Source organism: Elephas maximus, chromosome 24 (assembly GCF_024166365.1).
Source record: "Elephas maximus indicus isolate mEleMax1 chromosome 24, mEleMax1 primary haplotype, whole genome shotgun sequence".
Lineage (NCBI taxonomy): Eukaryota > Metazoa > Chordata > Mammalia > Proboscidea > Elephantidae > Elephas > Elephas maximus.
Genome location: NC_064842.1, coordinates 32,173,840 through 32,192,959, shown reverse-complemented (window position 1 = coordinate 32,192,959; position 19,120 = coordinate 32,173,840). Strand labels below are relative to the sequence as shown.

Sequence of the window (19,120 nt, the reverse complement as noted above, 5' to 3'; positions counted from 1 at the left end):
TGTTTCCAAGTTTAAGTGAAAGTTTCGTCTCATTGGGTTACAGTCCACCTATGAAGTCCATCTCCTAGGACTGTTGGAAGGAGTAAACCAAATGAGCACAGCCCTGGCAGGGACGTACCAGGCACTGTTCTCACTCTGCACACACGCTGGCTGCTGCCCTATCACTAGGAATCGCCTGCAACTGCATGAAGTACCCACCTAGCAGCAGAGCACCTCTGGGCACACACCACTGCACAGTGACTTCTTCTGCATTATGCTCTTAAATGGATACATGGTTAACAGATTCAAAAATCTGTAAAAATCTGTAGCAGCTATAACATTGGATGTCAAGGATCAAAAGGCTGATGATATAATCTTGGCTTTGCCATTAATTTGCAGTGTGACCTTCTTTGAGGCTCTCTGTAAATCAGGGGTAAGGAGGAGGAGGACTTTAACTTTTTTTTTCTTTAAACATCCCTCACCTCTAAGGGAAACCCTGATGGCATAGTGGTTAAGAGCTACAGCTGCTAACCATAAATATCAGCAGTTGGAATCCACCAGGTGCTCCTTGGAAACTCTATGGGGCAGTTCTACTCTGTGCTATAGGGTTGCTTTGAGTCAGAATCGACTCGATGGCAATGTTTTTGGTTTGATTTGGTTTTCATCTCTAAGAGACCTGTGAGGTTAAGTGACATTATTGTGAGAATCCCTGGCAATAAGGCTACGCTAGTGATGTGTGTAGAGGTGCATTAGTTCTGGCTAAACAAGCGATTAGTTTATAAGCAAAAGACTTACATGAGAAAGCTTATTGGGGGAATCTTTGCAACTTCCATCTTTCTGCAGCGCTCTTTCTTTATAGGAACTCAGAACTTTAGAAGGTGGACCATGCCATTTGGTTTCTGTTGTACAAGGAGAGAAGAGTTGAATGCCTAATTTCTAATGTTAACAGAAGAGTAAAGAACATAGGAACCAAACAAATGATTTCAGGATTGTGGTTCCAGGACGTGCTGGTCTTACCAATAGATAGGTCTTAGGAGTACACATCAATGCTATAAAGTTCATGTCCCATTTCCACAGCTACCACCCACCACAGCCACATTCCCTACTACATAGGGAGACTGGCTTATTATCACCTCAGCATGTGGCACTGAGGTGCTCCCTGAAAATGTATTAAATGAATGAATGAATAAAAGCGTGATGTGTAGGAGGAAGAGAAGGACGTGAGAAGGGAGGGGTGTAGAAGGAAGAAGAATTCTCCCCGAGGAGTCTTCTATTACCAGGGTGCCTGTTTCCTTCCATGATGTCCTCCCGCTCCCTGGCAACTTCACACTCCAGAGGACCTGAGCCCTGGTGGTCCAGCAGCAGAGGAGACTGGCACCTGGAAAGAAACATTAAGTTGAGCCTCCCTGCTCACTACACCATCCCACCAGCAAGACCACTGTTTTTTGGTGTCTCAATCAAGAATGCAAAGGAAACCCCTGACTGTAAGCTGTCTTCTAACAGACGGAAAGTATGGTGTCTGTCAGCCCAGTCTTGCCAGAGTCGCTAATGCATGTGGAATTGGGGGATCCAGTTTCACCAAAGGGTCAATAAAGGCATTCGGATGACACATAAAGAAATCCCGCTGACTCCATGAGGCTAAGGGTTATCCCTCATGGCCAAGGCTGAGTTCACTGTTTTTTTCTTCTTGTGCCTACTATACATGGCACTGATACTTCTTTAAACTTTTTAAGAAATGCAAAATATAACTGATTGGCTCTAGACTGCATCCAAGTGGGCATTGTTGTACGAAAACCCAAAATGTAAAAATATAATCTTACAGATATAACTCTTCTTCACATCACAAAGTGATTCTTTGGTGCACAGAAAAAGCCAGGCAAAGTTTTCCCATTTATACAAAAACTCCTCTCTACTTTTTAAATTATAAGTTAATTTAGAGAAATCACTTTACATACAACTTTTAAGAAACCCGTCTACTGTGTAAGGTGGATAACATATGCAATTCGGACTACAAGTATCCAATTCTAATTCCAAACCAGGAAAGAAGAGGGCACCAGGGAGAGAAATCGCCCCCTGCACACGTGAAATCAGAAATAGAAAGCTTCTCTTTTCACACTGACATTCTTCCAAGGTTGGACACTGTCATTCTCTAGTCTAAATCATCGCCATCTTGATCCTTTAAAGCCACGGAGGCTTGACTCCATTGCAAAGCAACATTGCAAACACTGCTGCTAGGACCAATGACTGCTCCCCAGAAAAGTAGGCTTGCACAAGCACTTACTCTTTCTTCCCTGAAAGTATTAATGTTTTCCCTGAGTTATTAGCATCAGTCAGTTCAGCTGTCGCTATGTTCACAAGGAACCCTTGGCTCTGCTGGAGCTGCCTCTTGGAAACCATGCATACATTACAAGGGAGAGCTCAGAGTTAAACCTTCGAGGAAAGCTTCTTCCCAAACAGGAGGCAAAAAGGATGTGTCACATGCTTACAGTGCCACACACTAAATCTGCTTTCTCTGATTCTCAGCGGTGTCTTGGAGAAAAAGCACTTGCAAGAGAGCCTGGGAGTTAACTCCTCCTCAGCAATTTGAGTGAGTAAAAAACCCCAAAGGCCACTGCTCACAGAACCCCCTAGATTCTTAACTTTCACATTGTAAGAAAGCCTTTTCTTTTTACTAAAAAGAAAAAAGGCTCAGGATACAGATGAATGAATGCTTCCTAAAACATAGAAATAATGTGCTTTCTAATCTGGACAAGTCCTTTGACTGAAAGCCATGCCTGGCATTTTCATACTCCCCAAATCACCCTGTAGACAGTATACACGCTTTTCAAAGTAATCAGGGAAGCATGCTACTCCTGGAGGACAGCAAAAAGATAAAAGGGACGATACCCATCATATGCCACTTGCTGTCTCCAGTGGCCACCGCCGGCGCTGGGCCCTGGGTCGCTGGAGGATGACTGGTTGCTGGGCGAACTTCTGCAATGTTGACCAGAGTCATTAACAGTGCACTGAGGGGTCTGTGGAGGATCAACATCTTGACCTGGCCTGTTTTGTTTTACAAATAAATTCATTTTTACAATGACAAAAAAAAAAAAGGGAAGAAATATGCATTCCACTGTGAAACAATAAATCCTGGATAAATCAACTAAGAGTCAATGATACTGCGAGATATCGGGTGGTTTATGAATGGCAGTTTTTTAAAGGAAAGGGCTGTAGGCAGGAAGGAGACTTCACTATCTAAAGATTTAAACCTCAGATAATGATTCCAGTGAAACATGGAGGAATCCCAATGCCACCGCCAGAAATACAGCATTATGCAAACATTACTACTTCTTGTTATACGACACTTAACCGAAGTCACGTTTTGATTCTATACTTAACCATATGCAGAGAGAAAAAAACTAAATTTGGCAAAACCATTCACTTTCACACATCCATTGAATGCAATTCAGTTCATCTTTTTTTCAGATACAAAACTGAGTAAAATTCAAGAATTCACTTCATGAAAATATGCCTGCCAAGCTTCCCTTTTGCTACCAGACTCCTCCTGATTTTTTTTTTTCCCTTTAATTTACGAAGTTCTATTTCAATAATGGAGGTTCTGCAGACTGTCTCCCTTCTGCATGTTACTTGCTGTGCGATCAGCCCTTTATCTTCGGCTACCTATGTATATTGTTTTGAATACGGGAGGTTTATAAACTCTGTTGAGCCCTGGTGCAACAGTGGTTAAGAGCTTGGCTGCTAACCAAAAGGTCAGCAGTTCAAATCCTCCAGCTGCTATTTGGAAACCCTATGGGGCTTTTTTTTTTTTTTTTATGGGGCAGTTCTACTCTGTCCTATAGGGTCGCTGTGAGTGGGAATCGACTTGACCACAACAGGTTTTTTTTTTTTTTTTTTTAATAAACTCAGTAGATCTTTGAATAGGGAGACTCAGAGTGAAGATGGGTCAATTAAAACGTCAAGTTAAAATTGGATCATTCTGGAAAAAATAAGAGAAAGCAGAAAATGAGTACATTTTTAATATTCTTATTAATTATGATTAATACTTATATACCTACTCCTCACTTATCAACTATCTCATTATCCAACATTTCACATTTACAATAGTAAAAAATCTACTATCCAACTATCTTGCACGTTAACAATGTACATATGGCAGTAACAAACACTGAGGTATGAGGTGAGAGTAACCCTGGCTGTGATAGTTAAGGTTATGTGTCATCTTGACTGGGCCATGATTCTCAGTGGTTTCGCAGTTATGTTTAGGATGTTGTTTGGCAGTTATGTAATGATGTAATCATCCTTCATTTTTGTGATCTGATGTGGTCATCCTCCATTTTTGCATAATGCTGATTTTTGCATAACAACCTGGTCTTTGGAACCTAGCCATGTCTACAAATTAGGAGTGGGTATATACACTTACTATGTGCCAGGTGTGGATTTAGGCATTTTACGTATATTAATCCATTAATCCTCATAATGCTCTCTGAGGTCTATATCATTACTATCTTTTTAGATGAGGAAACTACAGGTGTACAGAGCACAAGTAACTGGCCCCTGATAAAACATATCAAGAAAGTGGAAAGCTGGAACTCAAACCCAGGTCTCCTGGCTCACAGCACTGTCAGACTAGAGCCTGGCAAACTGCTTTGAGAAAACTCATGGTGTGTCCATGGCATGTAAGTTACAGGAAAGGTAAAACAAACAGGAGTAGGAGTTAACAACAATAAAACACATTTACTTAATTTTGTTCACTTGAAATGACCTATGCAAATTCTGCATCCAAAAATTCTCACCAGCTTCTAAACAAGTACATTCTTTCATTGAAAAATTTAATTTTAAACTAACCCTCACTTTGTTTAAAATGAGAGAAAATTAAAGAAGAAATGATAACGATATTAGAATGTCTTAAAGTAATACATTACGACGGTGGGAATTAGTCATTGGTTTTGCAGGGGCAATTCTGTCTTATTTACACTCAAAATTATGCTTATCTGGAGGTGCATGCAGCCTAATTCCTGGGTACATCTCCTAAGGTTGTTTGGAGCAAACTGACCAGAGGGACAAGGACAGAGAAGGAACAGCCATTTCCCATGGGGGGTTGAGACGTGGGTAGGGTCTGCATTTTATCCAGAGCCACTGCTGGGCCAGGAGAAAGATGGACCCAACCCACTCAGTCTGGAGCCTACAGGGTCATGCTGCTGACCAACTTGCTCAAAACAAGTGACTTAGAAATGGTTAAGCCAAATAAAAAGTCCCTCCATACAATTTTGAGTTCTTAACTCCAGTGTTTTACAAGAGCTGTCTTTGAAGGAGTGACAGGGGTCCCAGCACCAGAACCAGCATTAATTACCTTGTGCCATCGGGCAGCTTCCGGTCGAAGGAAGTGCTGCGAGGGATGGCTGCCTGTGCCTGCTGGAGAAGCTGCTGACACTGCAGCCGGTCGGGCGTGCCGGGCACGGGGGAGGCCCTGGAGAGGGGCTGCACAGTGGCAGGGGTGGGCACCCGGTGCCAGGTGGTATTCCTCCTGAAGGGTGTCTTGTACTCACACGGCGTGCCTTCACTGTCCAGTTTGTATTCCACCATTGGGATGCGGCACAGCTCTGAGCACCCTCTGTGGGCAGCAAGAGATGGCGAGAAGGGAGAACACAGCTGAGCTGTAACATGGCTTCCTCGTGGCCATGCCTGAGCAGTGCCCGTCAATACGTGTAACAGACACTGTGAAGTTCTCAAGGTCTAAGGAGCCTCTACCTAGAATAAAAAAATCCTTCCCAGACTATTGAGGGACTAGTGCGAATCACCATCATCATCTGCCAGCAATTACTGTGGTCTGGAACTAGAAAGGCCTTTAGCCTGACTGCTGGGCAGCCTCAGACATCCTAGGACTAGTCAACTAGGTAGGGACACCTGCGCTGATAGGGCTGTACTGGTTATTAAAGCGCTCCAGTCCCTAGCCCGCTGCCCCAACCCCAGCTTTGCCCTCTAATAAGAAACTAAAACGGCTAATACCTGGCACAAGAGAGGTCTCCAGGACTCTGCAGTTTGCTAAATATTTTAAACACATTTTTGGACGTAACAAGTACTGTAATTAGAAATCCAAGGCAGAACCAAAACTGCACTCCTGGTCTCTAGTCTCCAAATTTCTGGTGTCTGCCTAACGAGTAAGAGATCCTACAATTAAAGACACCTGCAGCTAATGATATTAACTTTTATGGATGATAGAAATGTCCCTTATTTGTCTGTGTGAAAGCTCATCACACTGTACGCGTTGTGTATGTACTGCTTATTGTAGGTAAATTATGCCTCAATGAAGGTGTAAAAAAAAGTCTTATTAAGTAGGAAGAGAAAAGCTTCCCTTTTTTGAAGCTTGATTCTTCAAGAGAACCTTGGTAAATGAGGTATAATTGAAGACCGGTCTACTTAGTGACCAAACGAACTGGGCCATGTCTGAAGCCCTATCAAATGTGGTTTACCCATGGTGTATACAATGCTGGGGTTGGCAGATTCTAACTGGTTTCTGTTTGTAATTTCCTACTCCTCGTTACAAATTCTGTACATTTATCTTCCTAAAAATTTTCAGTGTCTCATTGTTGCCTCTGAGATACACTCTCTGTGCCCGTGCCTGACATCACCTTTCCAGAGCACTTCCCTCCAGTCCTGGAGAGCCGTCCTGTCCAACACAGGAGCTCCAGCCACGTGTGCACCAGATGGAGCACTGGCCACGTGGCTAGCGGACTGCAGAACAGGATTGTATTAAATTTTTATTAATTTAACAACTAATACTCAATTCATTTTTTCAAAAGTATGTTTGCTACAACTTGGGTACGGAAACCAACCTTTTCAACTGTAAATTTCATGAAAGCTACAAACATACCAAGCATTTGGGATGAAAACTTAGCATCTGAATTTAGATATGCTATAAATGTAAAACATGCATTGGATTTTGAAGACCTAATACAAAAAAATGTAAACTATCTCACTAAAATTTTTTATATTAATGGCATGCTGAAATGATGTTTTGGAGATATTAAGTTAAAATATAAATATAAAATATATAATAAGATATTAAGTTAAAATATATTATTAAGACAACTGCACCTGTTTCTTTTTACTTTTTAATGGCTACTAGAAGAAGATTCAGAGTCAAATGCTTCTACTGGATAGCACTGCTTAGAGGAACCTGCTGCTCAACAACTGGGCCTGCATACAGTTCCTTGCATGTATCCAGTCTTCTCCCAGTTGGCTGGCCCACCCCCACCTCCCTCCCAGCAATCATATCTCCCAGTTTGGCCCAGTCTCAGCTCAAATCCCATCTTCTCCACAAGACTTGCTGACTCTGCTGAACAACGTAAAGACCAACCAGCCTCCGTACAAGTTTAAACAAAGATATGTTCTCTGGGTAGGTTCTCCAGGGACACAGGCTCATGGGCAGAGGAGACCTGGTTGGATCCCAGTGACACTCACTCCTGCGGCCAAGCATCTTTATGTATACAAACTGTATGACTGCAGGGAGCAGCCCTATCCCTAGCTGATAGGTGGCCTTGCTCCTTTTATCCCGTCTGCTGCTTTTGGCTCTGGTTAACTGGCAGATATTGCCACTGAGGATTTCATGTATTTCTCTTTAGGTAGTTTGCAAACTCTTAGAAGGACCACGCTATATCTTGAGCCAATTTGCATGCACAACATCAAGCATACTGAACATGGGCAACTGACATAGTTCAGTACATTAAAAAACGCTTCATCTATAATCCGACAGATACATAATCTACGGTTACGTAATCATGAATTAGAGTCATATATCACTTTTTCATTACGTCTAAGGAAAGTGAAAAAAATGAGTAAAGGCTGCCACAGTCCGTGAAAACCTGAGTGTCCATCATACCAGTCATGTGTGGTTTTCAGTCACCACAGTTACACTCTTAAACTAAGGTCATCTCCAAGAGTGCTCTTCCATGTGTTCAAATGACCAGTCAGGTACTTAAGATACTTTAGCCTGAAAAATATAATTTAAGTTGAACATCCCTAAGTTTCTCTCTACTATACTGTACAAACAATACTATTAACTTGATCAAAGTCAGCCTGCAAAGCCAATTAATACATTTGGCAAGGAAACAGGAAGACAGAGTAAGTTTAAAAATTTCAGTGTTAGGGCTGAAGATTATTTCAATTTAACATGTTGGTAAAGCAGTCAGCATCCAAAGTCACAGTGCCTCTCACTATACATTCCAGTCAATATAAAATGCTTTCTAATACTCACCCCTTGAAAAATCTACCAGAGTAAGGCACTGCTCTCAAAAAAGTAAAGCAAGACTTTCATTTCCAAGATGGTAGAGTTAAAAATTACTTAGCCTCTTTTCCAAATCATTACAAAAGAAATTGGAGAGCAGGAAACAGAAGAAACACAAACTCAATTATCAATAGAACCTGTAGATAACCTAAAACTCTAAAACACCACATAGAAAGATGGAAAGCAAATGGAAGAAGGGTAATGAGTTAGCAGAGAGAAGGGAGACAAAACTCATGCATTTGCAGAGAAAAAAGGAAGAAAGCAAGACCATTTCCCTTGTACAACCCTGAAAAGTTACAGAAACAGAGTGCTTTTAGGAACATCCACCTAACAGAGTTCCAGAAAGAAAACTGTGGGGAGAATATTATAAAGAAATAATACAAGAAAATCCCCAGATCTCAAAGATATGTGAAGCCAGATTAAAAAGGTCCACAGAGTAACCAGAAGAATGAATGAAAAAAAAAAAGATCCATCTTGAGACACATCACTGTGGAATTTTAGACTCCTGGTAAGAAGAGGTAGAGCCCTGGTGGTACAACGGTTAAGAGCTCATCTGCTAACCAAAAGGTTGGCAGTTCAAATCTACCAGCCACTCCTTGGAAACCCTATGGGGCAGCTCTACTTTGTCCTGTTGGGTTGCTATGAGTCTGAATTGACTCTACGGTAATGGGTTTGGTGGTTTTTTATTTTTTGGTTAAAAGAGATCCTAAAAAGATTCTGGGGGTGAGTGGTTGGGGAGGGGCCCCACACAAAGGACTGGGAACCAGAGCAGTTCCATTCTTCTCAACAGCAATACTAGAAGGTACAAAATAATAAAAGTGATGCTTTTAAGTTTTAGGTGAAAATTATTTCAAATACATTCAAGCAATAGTAGTTAAAGCTTGAGACTAAGAGAGGTAGACTGAAGGAACGGACTGAATAAATCAACCTAAAGAGAGATATTTGCTGTTACTGAGAATGAGACAGTGATTATCTGTTTATTAGTAAACTTTGGTTGATACCTTTTATTTTAACTCTATTTCCTTCCCCCAAACAAAACAGATCTCTTATCTTGGCAAGTTGAAATTAATCTTGACTTACAGAGTCGGGTAATTAAACTACTGATCAAACTCAGTAAGTCCAGATTTATATTTAACTGCACTACTATTTATAAAACACCAAGGCACTACAATTTTTACTCATGGAGTAAAAATGTAAGTGTTCTCCTCTTGAACTAGACACCAGTATCTCCTGGAACTGTTGATTTATCCATATGGTCAACAACCTAATTAAGAATCGCAAAGGTGTAATATTATAGTAGAGTACCAAACCAAAGAAAACTTATCTTCTACCCTAATTGATGCTTTAAGAAAGTCACTGAACGCTCAGGTGAACCCCAGCCTGTGTTGTCTCAAAGGTCTCAGCTGCCTGAATGGTGAAAGTCAGGAGACCATTAATCCTGTCCTATCAAAGTTAAAGGTCCTGGGGTTATACTTTGAATGATATCAACATGAACACTGAATCTTACAGACCATTTCCAGTATATGTTTGGGCTTCAAGTTTATTGGGTTTGGTTTTTGAATGGGAGAAGGAAAGAGAAGACAGGTGGCTAAGCAGTATGGGGGTACTTAATTCATGCTCATAGTTGTATGGATTACAATCTTTAATAAGACACTATAATTCAGCTTAAGTCTCAGTAGAAAAACATTATATAAATGCAAAATCATGACTAATATTTGAGAGAGTACTGACAAGAACCCGTGCAATGCATTGGGTTGAGAAGGGAATTAGGATGGAATTATTGCATTTCCAACCTCAGGGAGAAAGTCATATGGAAAAAAAGTCTTTTAACATCAAAAATTGGTACTCTTTTTCCTCATAAAGCTAGTTATTCTCAAAAGAACAGCTCTACTTTAAAATGAAAATTGTTTTATTATGTGACACTTCTACAGCAACTATTCTTATAAACTACCACCTGTTTGACGGTACTGCGGTGGTCTGCATGTTGCTGTGATGCTGGAAGCTATGCCACCAGTATTTCAAACATAAGCAGGGTCACCCACGGTGAACAGGTTCCAGCGAAGCTTTCAGACTAAGATATACCAGGAAGAACAGCCTGGCAATCTACTTCCAAAAATCAGCCAACGAAAATTCTATAGATCACAACAGAATACTATCCAATATAGTGCTGAAGGATGAGCACCACTCCCCCGCCAACCCCCGGTTGGAAGGCACTCAAAATACACAGTGGCTGCAACCATGGAGTCCAGCACACCGGCCATCGTGAAGATGGCGCAGGAGCAGGCCATGTTTCACTCTATTGTACACGGAATAGCCGAGAGTCAAAGCCAAATCAACAGCAACTGACGACAACTCTTATGGACTAGATTTTGCTTTGTTGACATCTATGACTAGGACATCAAATAAGTAGCACTGATTTTAACTTATCATCAAGCCTAGTCAAACTGAGTGCTAGTTCACATGTATGAGAGGAGCCCTGGTAGTAGTGGTTAAGCGCTCTGCTGCTAACCTAAAGGTTGGCAGTTCAAACCCACCAGCTGTTCTGCAGGAAAGCGATGTGGCAGTCTGCTTCAGGGAAGATTTATAGCCTTGGAAAGCCTATGGGGCAGTTCTACTCTCTCCTGCAGGGTTTCTGTGAGTCAGAATTGATTCGACAGCAAGGTTTCTTTCTTTTTTTTTAAAATATGTATGAGAAGTTCTCTTAAGGATAAATATAATCCTACCAATTTTTAAGGAGATAGGAAGAGATATAAAATAAGAAGTACAAATCAGTCTACAGAGGTTCTCTTGCTGCAGTGTGTACTAGGAACAGGTCTGCCTGTGTCCTCACATGCTGTTTTTTCTCTTCCTTGTGTGATTCTGGCAGACAACCCCAGGCAAGGTACCTACCTCCTCTGGAGCATCTAGCTGGTGCTGTTGCAAAGTGGCACATGGGAAATATTTTTGACCAATAAGAAAAGCCCAACTGAAATTCAAACTGATCAGCCACAAAAAGACATTTCTGAGCATGGGGAAAAACTATACAGAATTGAAACGCTTCTTAAAAAAAAGATTTGGGTCTTTTACTTTAATGCACTAATATAACAATTCAGGCCTCATTAAGAACACACTTGGCTTCCTCTTCACATGCCACATCAAGTCAGTGGATGTGAATCGCACTTCCAGCTTCTGGCTCATTTCCCACCGTTTGCTTGCCAAAAGGAGATACTAAAAAATGCCAGATAAGGCCGCAGGATCACTTACATGTATGCATTTTTATTTCCTCTTTGCCCAGTAATAAATGTACTTACCATCTATTTAGGCTCTTAATTATCAGGCTAGGTAGAGAACCATAAAAACTCAGCTTCAGGGTTAAAAATAAATATATCTCGTCTAGTCAGGAACTTTCCCGAGCCTAATCTCTCTCACTACTATCCCCTGGAAGGCAAAACATTTTGTAGAACAGGAAGGTTATAAAAAAAAATTGCTAGTTAAATGTGTGACATTAAAAAATGTAAGGATGACAAGTACTTCCATTAGTTGGAGTCCTCAGAGGATCCTGCATATTTTACTGCTTTTTTCTGGAAAAAAAAAAAAAATACTACTTATCCTTCCGGACTTTTTGGGATGGCTTATTCCTGTACCAAGGGAAACTCATTAACTTGTTCGTATCAACATGCATCAAGCCTCTGATTCTTGCTGCCAGGGCTTCCCAACCAGTGGATTTTTGCTCTACAGCTGCCACCACTCCCTGACTTCTGGGTATTTCCAGCACGAAGTGGTATCCACTTTTGCTCACCGTAATAGACACACATACGCACTGCCAAGCACTATAGCTTCCACACCCCACAACTTCAGAGACATTGAGGAATGTTCCCAGCATGACGTTCACCCACACAGTCCCATTCTTTCCACAGATGCCTCTAGTTTCCTATAAGAATCTTCCATTTACCATAGATGATTTGGGAACTTGAAAGCTGGCCAGTTCGTGGACTTACTTCTAAAGGATCAACTCAGGCTCTACAGCCTGTCAGCACAATCATCATTTGACCCCAGTCAGACCACACAGCTTTTTCTATTAGCCCCTAAAGGGACTACTCAGCACCAATTAAACTGCCCTCCATAAAAGAGATAGTTTGGGCCCTGGGTTCAAAATCCATAGCTTCCTTATTCTGGGTTCAAAACCCAGAGCTGCCCACTGATGCTTAGAAATGTGACAACCTCTTTAGACCCAATTTTCTTCTTTTGGTAAATGGAATAGTAACACCACAGGATGCTGTGTTATTGTTAGGTGCCATTGAGTTGGTTCCTACTCACAGAGACATTATGCACAACAGAATGAAACATTGCCCAGCTTGCGTCATCCTAACAATTGTTGCTCTGCTTGAGCCCACCGTTGCAGCCACTGTGTCAATCCATCTTGTTGAATGTCTTCCTCTTTTTCACTGACTCTATCAAGCATGATATCCTTCTCCAGGGACTCATCCCTCCTGATAACACGTCCAGTATGTGAGACGTAGTCTCACCATCCTTGCTTCTAAGGAGAATTCTGGTTGTGCTTCTTCGAAGACAGATTTGTTCGTTCTTTTGGCAGTTCATTGTATATTCGATATTCTTGGCCAACACCACAATTCAAAGGTGTCAACTGTTCTTTGGTCTTCCTTATTCATTGCCCAGCTTTCCCATGCATATGAGGTGACTGAAAACACCCTGGCTTGGGTCATGTGCACCTTGTCTTCAAGGTAACATATTTGCTTTTCAATACTTTAAAGAGATCTTTTGCAGCAGATTTCCTAATGCAATGCATCTTTTGATGTCTTGACTGCTGTTTCCATGGGTGTTGATTGTGCATCCAAGTAAAATGAAATCCTTGGCAATCTTAATCTTTTCTCTGTTTATGATGATGTGTTTGTGACCGACTGCTTATCGGTCTGGATGCTGAGAATTTTTGTTTTCTTTATGTTGCGGTGCAATCCATACTGAAGGCTGTGGTCTTTGATTTTCGTCAGTAAGTGCTTCAAGTCCTCTTCACTTTCGGCAAGCAAGGCTGTATCATCTGCATAACGCAGGTTGTTAATGAGTCTTCCTCCAATCCTGATGCCTTGTTCTTCTTCATATAGTCCAGCTTCTCCGATTATTTGTTCCGCATACAGATTGAATACTTATGGTGGAAGGTTACAACCCTGACGCACACCTTTCCTGACTTTTAATCATGCAGTATGCCCTTGTTCTGTTCAAATGGCTGCCTCTTGATCCATGTACAGATTCCTCATGAGCACAATTAAGTGTTCTGGAGTTCCCACTCTCCACAATGTTATCCATAATTTGTTATGATCCACATAGCCAAATGCCTTTGCATTGTCAATAAAACACAGGTAAACATCTTTTTGGTGTTCTCTGCTTTCAGCCAGGATACATCTGACATCAGCAATGATATCCCTGGTTCCATGTCCTCTTCTAAACCCAGGTTGAATTTCTGGTAGTTCCCTGTCAATATACTGCTGCAGCTGCTTTTGAATGATCTTCAGCAAAATTTTGCTTGCATGTGATATTAATGATATTGTTCGATTTCCAATTTACCTTTCTTGGGAATAAGCATAAATATGGATGTCTACCAGTCAGTAGGCCAGGTAGCTCTGTGTCTTCCACATTTCTTGGCATAGACAAATGAGCACTTCCAGCACTGCATCCATTTGTTGACACATTTCAATTGGTATTCCGTCAATTCCCGGAACCTTCTTTTTCGTCAATGCCTTCAGTGCAGCTTAGACTTCTTCCTTCAGTACCACTGGCTCCTGATCATATGCTACCTCCTAAAATGGTTGAACGCCAACCAATTCTTTTTAGTATGGTGACTCTGTGTATTCCTTCCATCTTCTTTTGTGTTGTTTAATAATTTCCCTGTAGAATCCTTCAGTATTGCAATTCAAGGCCTGAATTTTTTCTTCGGTTCTTTCAGCTTGAGAAATGCCGAAAGGTCTTTGCACATGTCATCATAATACTTTGTCTTCTCGAGCTGCCCTTTGAAATCTTCTGTTAGCTCTTTTACTTCATCATTTTTTCCTTTTGCTTTAGCTACTCAATGTTCAAGAGCAAGTTTCAGAGTCTCTTCTGACATCCAGTTAGGTCTTTTCTTTCTCTCCTGTCTTTTTAATGACCTCTTGCTTTCTTCATGTATGATGTCCTTCCACAACTCATCTGGTCTTCGATCATTAATGTCCCACGTGTCACATCTACTTTGAGATAGTCTCTAAATTCAGGTGGAATATACTCAAGGTTGTACTTTGGCTCTTGTCAACTTGTTCTAATTTTCTTCAGTTTCAACTTGAACTTACCCAGAAAAACCCAGTACCGTCGAGTCAATTCCGACTCATAGCGACCCTACAGGACAGAGTAGAACTGCCCCATAGAGTTTCCAAGGAGCTAACTTGAACTTATATATGAGTAAATGATGGTCTGATCTGAAGTTGGGCCCTGGCCTTGTTCTCACTGATGATATTGAGCTTTTCCATCATCTCTTTCCACAGATGTAGTCACTTTGATTCCTGTGTATTCTACCTGGTGAGGTCCACAAATATAGTCGCTGTTTACGTTGGAGAAAAAAGGTATTTGCAATGAAGAAGTTGTTGGTCTTAAAAATTCAATCATGCAATCTCCAGTACCATTTCTATCACCAAGACTATTTCCAACTACCGATCCTTCTTCGTTCCCAACTTTCGTATTCCAATCACTAGTAATTATCGGTGTATTCTGATTGCATGTTCGATCAATTTCAGACTGCAGAAGCTGGTAAAAATCTTCAGTTTCTTCATCTTTGGCCTTAGTGGCTGGTGTGTAAGTCTGAATAATAGTCGTATTAACTGGTCTTTCTTGTAGGCATATGGATATTATCCTATCACTGACAGCATTATATTTCAGGATAGATCTTGAAATGTTCTTTTTGACAATTGATGCAATGCCATTCCTCTTCGTCATTCCCAGCAAAGTAGACCATATGATTGTCCGATTCAAAATGACTGATATCAGTCCATTTCAACTCACTAATGCCTAGGATGTTGATCTTTATGTGTTCCTTTTCATTTTTGACGATTTCCGATTTTCCTAGATTCATACTTCCTACATTCCAGGTTCCAATTATTAATGGATCTTTGCAGCTGTTTCTTCTCATTTTGAGTCGTGCCACATCAGCAAATGAAGGATGTGTCAAGATTAAATGCCACAAAATACGCGAGATTCCTCAAGTGACAGCTCCACAAGAAGTCAGTTACAAATAATATTGCTTTTTGCTTCGATAAAATAATAGAGGGAACCAATACTATACAGCAAAAGCCATACAAACTAAAAAGAACTATAGAAATAACCAAGTCTTTCACGAAAGTTATCTCTTTCTAAGTAATACATGGTTACAGATTATAGAATTTTACAGATTAACTATATTAAAATTATGGAAAATTTTAGAGTTGTAAAATCCCCTTCATCTACACTGATCTACAGAACAATGTATCATTATTCTGTTATTTTATTCTTTTCATCATATATATAATCTATGACTTGATGTTATGTTACTTCAGAACTAAGAAAGTGGAAATGTCCAGGGGGAAATAGTAGAAAAACAAAACCAAAAACCTAGAGAACTGAGAAACTCAAAGGAACAAAGCATATTCTTACAAAAAAATTAAATAAAAAAAGCAACTGAACAAATTAGCTATACCGGGCAAACCACGAACCACCCAGCCACAGCTTAATCATGTAATGACGACTTGCATTCACTGTACTCTGATATTGCCTATTGGTTTTGCTTTATGTGACTGCATCATAGAAAACCTTTAATTGAACCCCAAAAACTGACAGAAGACCTTAGAGCATACTGCAGTGCTGCTCTCTACCTCTGGTCCACTGCCTTGCCTTGCAGAGCACTTACAGTGTTCCACATGCACTATGCCATTGGATTTTCACAAAAATTTTTGAGGTACAAAAGAAACCTCCATTTTTCAGAAGAAGGCTCAGAAAGGTTGGAAATGTCATAGTAGTTAAACAGGGGCAGGGCTGACCCTGGAATCGAGGTCCTCTGACTCTTAGGACAGTGTCCTTTCTGAATCCTAACAGTTATGCAATGTTTTCCACTAGGTGCTAAAAGAGTCTTCGGAAACAAAGGCACATCCCCTCAAAAGAATGATCTGCTTCTTTTATATTATGTACTTTGTAAAAGAACCCTGTTATAGCCTTAGGGATTAATGTAAGCACCGATATTTTAATCATTTTAATGTCTGTTATGCTAATAGTCCGCTAATAGCTAGAAGATTCTTTCCAAATTATCCAACAAGGTGACACAGATAACTGATGCTCATTCACTTGAATAGCAAACTCTTTCTGGTGCATAAAAAATCAAAAGCTTCCAGCACGGAGACAGCCACATCAGATAACTTACTGTAAAGGTTAGGGCAGTGCCATACATTAAATAGGCAATAAATGAAATATCAACTCACTTTTCAACAAATTTCCTTAATTGAGATAGAAATAGGGAGACTCCTAGACTACAGGTATAAAAAAAGCCATCCAGACCATAAATCCACTTGTCCAAACCTTTAGAAAAAAGACCTTGAACTAAAAAGGTAGGTGTTGTATTTAATAGGCAGGGAGGCTCTCTGCTGCTGAGTGAATCGTGGCCCTCCATCACTCTCTTTCCTCACTAGACACAAGGCAGGTGTGCCTTCACCACCGTATCCCCAGTACCTAGCACAGCGTCCAACTGAAGGCAGAGGCTCAGGAAACTCTTGTGACACCAATTAGCTTTTTTTTTCTTAGAAAGCACGAGGGCAAGAATAATATTTTACATGGCTTTTATACTTCAAAGACATACAGAGAAGCGTCTCAAAGACTATGGGAGGCCTACTTATTGATAAGTGCATTTCCATGAGGGACAGTATCCGATGGCTATCCACTATCATAGCGGTAGTGTCACTTTACAAACCAAGAGACTGTGACTTGCCTCACTAACAGAATCCTCAAGCTTTACTGTTACCCTTTGCATTCCTGTTACCATGTCAGTAATGCTCCAGTGTTTAAAATGCACAACAGTGTGGGTACTAACCTGTGAGATTAGAGAGGGTGACAGCACTTTCTGCACTAGTTTGAGATACTTATGAGCAAGTAATAAGTTGTGGCTATATAGTTTGAGAAAAGTGTTTTTAAATAGACATATATGAGCAGGAAGTACTGCACTTTAGATGTATAGGTAAGATTATTTATGTCTGTCCTAGTCATTCCAGTGCCCAGCAGTTTCTAGCACAAACTCACGAACAGCAAATGAATGAATTAGTGAATGTAAGGCATCCTACCTTCTGTTCTGTAATTCAGGGCTCTTCACTTCATGGAGCAAGGGGACAGGTGAACATTATATTGGAAGATCTGGGCACAGACTTGGAATTATGAGTCAACTCCAACCTACTTTTATAAAAGTGAAGTTCTGTATTGTTTTCACGTTAAAATCTAGTACCCATCCAGATAAACTGGAATACTACTCTAAAATCACATTTTAGTCCATATTTCAATTTTCTACTTATCCATTTTTTATAAAATCTGCTAATGTGACAAAAATGAGTCTTCCTTTCAATTTCTATTTCCAGTTCCTCCTCTCCATATAACTGCAGGGAGTTGACCAGGCAACAGGAAGCGAAACAGAAGAGAAGAACATCAAGTTTTAATTTTACAGAATGATGAGGAAACAATTTAGACTCACGACAACATGGGATAATTCCCACTGTTCTGCATTACATAGAAGAATATGTTTAGAGAATATGTCAACAAAATACGAAAAATCATAGAAAACAGGCACCACAGCGAGGCATTTAATTTCCATTTTTATTTGGGCATATTTACTAAAGTCACTCGCATGATATAGCAATTCATGCATAATCTGACAAGCTGTTACTTCCTTTATATCAGCCTTTGAGTTGATGTGCTTTCCCTGAAATGACACTGACAGAGTATCAGTTACCTCTGAAGGCTCGGAGTGAGCTATACTGGTGGCTGGGTACCACCCTTTCAAAAATAAGAAAGATCTTAATTAAGTGTCTTCACCAACTCTTCTTCATCTTTGCCACAGAGACTGACTGCTTGGGAAACAACGTGCTTCCCTTAAAACCTCATTTCCATTTGAAGAGCGTTATTCCCAAACTGCTTCTTGCCACTCATTTCCAATCTATATGAATTCACTCCAGAATCCAGTGCCAGCAGGAGTTTAGTTAATAAGCATTCCCAAAGGGGAGTCCCTCGTGCTTAGTGTTCTGTGGAACTCAACAAGGAAAACTAAAAATCCTTTCAAGCCTAAAGACAAGTGAACTATCATCACCCTTAGGCTTGAGAAAGGAGCTTCAAAATGTGGTGGCTTTTGATTCAACATAAATACTTTCTCTATTTAAGACTTCATTTAATTCAGCAAGCTCCTGAGTCATCACCAAATGCTGTTCTGACCTGAGGACAACCAGAGCAAGTCTATCAAATGACAGGCCTCTCTATCTGCTGACAGGAGCAGATGGGCCCCAAGTCAAATTGCTTTTTCACTGATATCCTGTAGGGTGGAAATCAAGTCAATAAATGACAAACATGAACTGGAGCATTTTTTACTCCATTATTCATAATATTTGTAAAGACTAAAATATCTCGCAATTCATTAATCTGGCTACTTTTGTAGCCCTTGTGGCCATGGATCTTAACATTAAAGAGCTTAAAAGAAAAAAAAATATATATATATACATGTACACACACACACACACAAGTCTATTCAAATGAATACGTTTTTTTTCCTCCCCAAAAAGCACTAAGAGCTACTTTGTGAAAGAACATGGTGGTCATTTTCCATGCCACAAATCAAATGTG

The 19,120-nt window shown here is 40.4% G+C and overlaps 1 protein-coding gene across 10 annotated transcripts in view; it reads right to left on the bottom strand.

Annotated features, from left to right (window-relative positions):
• SIPA1L2 (signal induced proliferation associated 1 like 2) overlaps window positions 1-19,120 on the bottom strand; it is a 254,858-nt gene that overhangs the window by 43,791 nt on the left and 191,947 nt on the right. For 9 of the 10 annotated variants that reach the window (XM_049867910.1, XM_049867906.1, XM_049867905.1 and 6 more), the window contains 4 exons: window positions 5,330-5,590; window positions 2,866-3,021; window positions 1,257-1,357; window positions 775-878 (listed from right to left, as the gene is read on the bottom strand). In XM_049867910.1, coding sequence (XP_049723867.1) covers window positions 775-878; window positions 1,257-1,357; window positions 2,866-3,021; window positions 5,330-5,590 — 622 coding nt within the window. The remainder of the gene's footprint in view (window positions 1-774; window positions 879-1,256; window positions 1,358-2,865; window positions 3,022-5,329; window positions 5,591-19,120) is intronic. The other variant, XM_049867912.1, reaches the window with a different exon arrangement.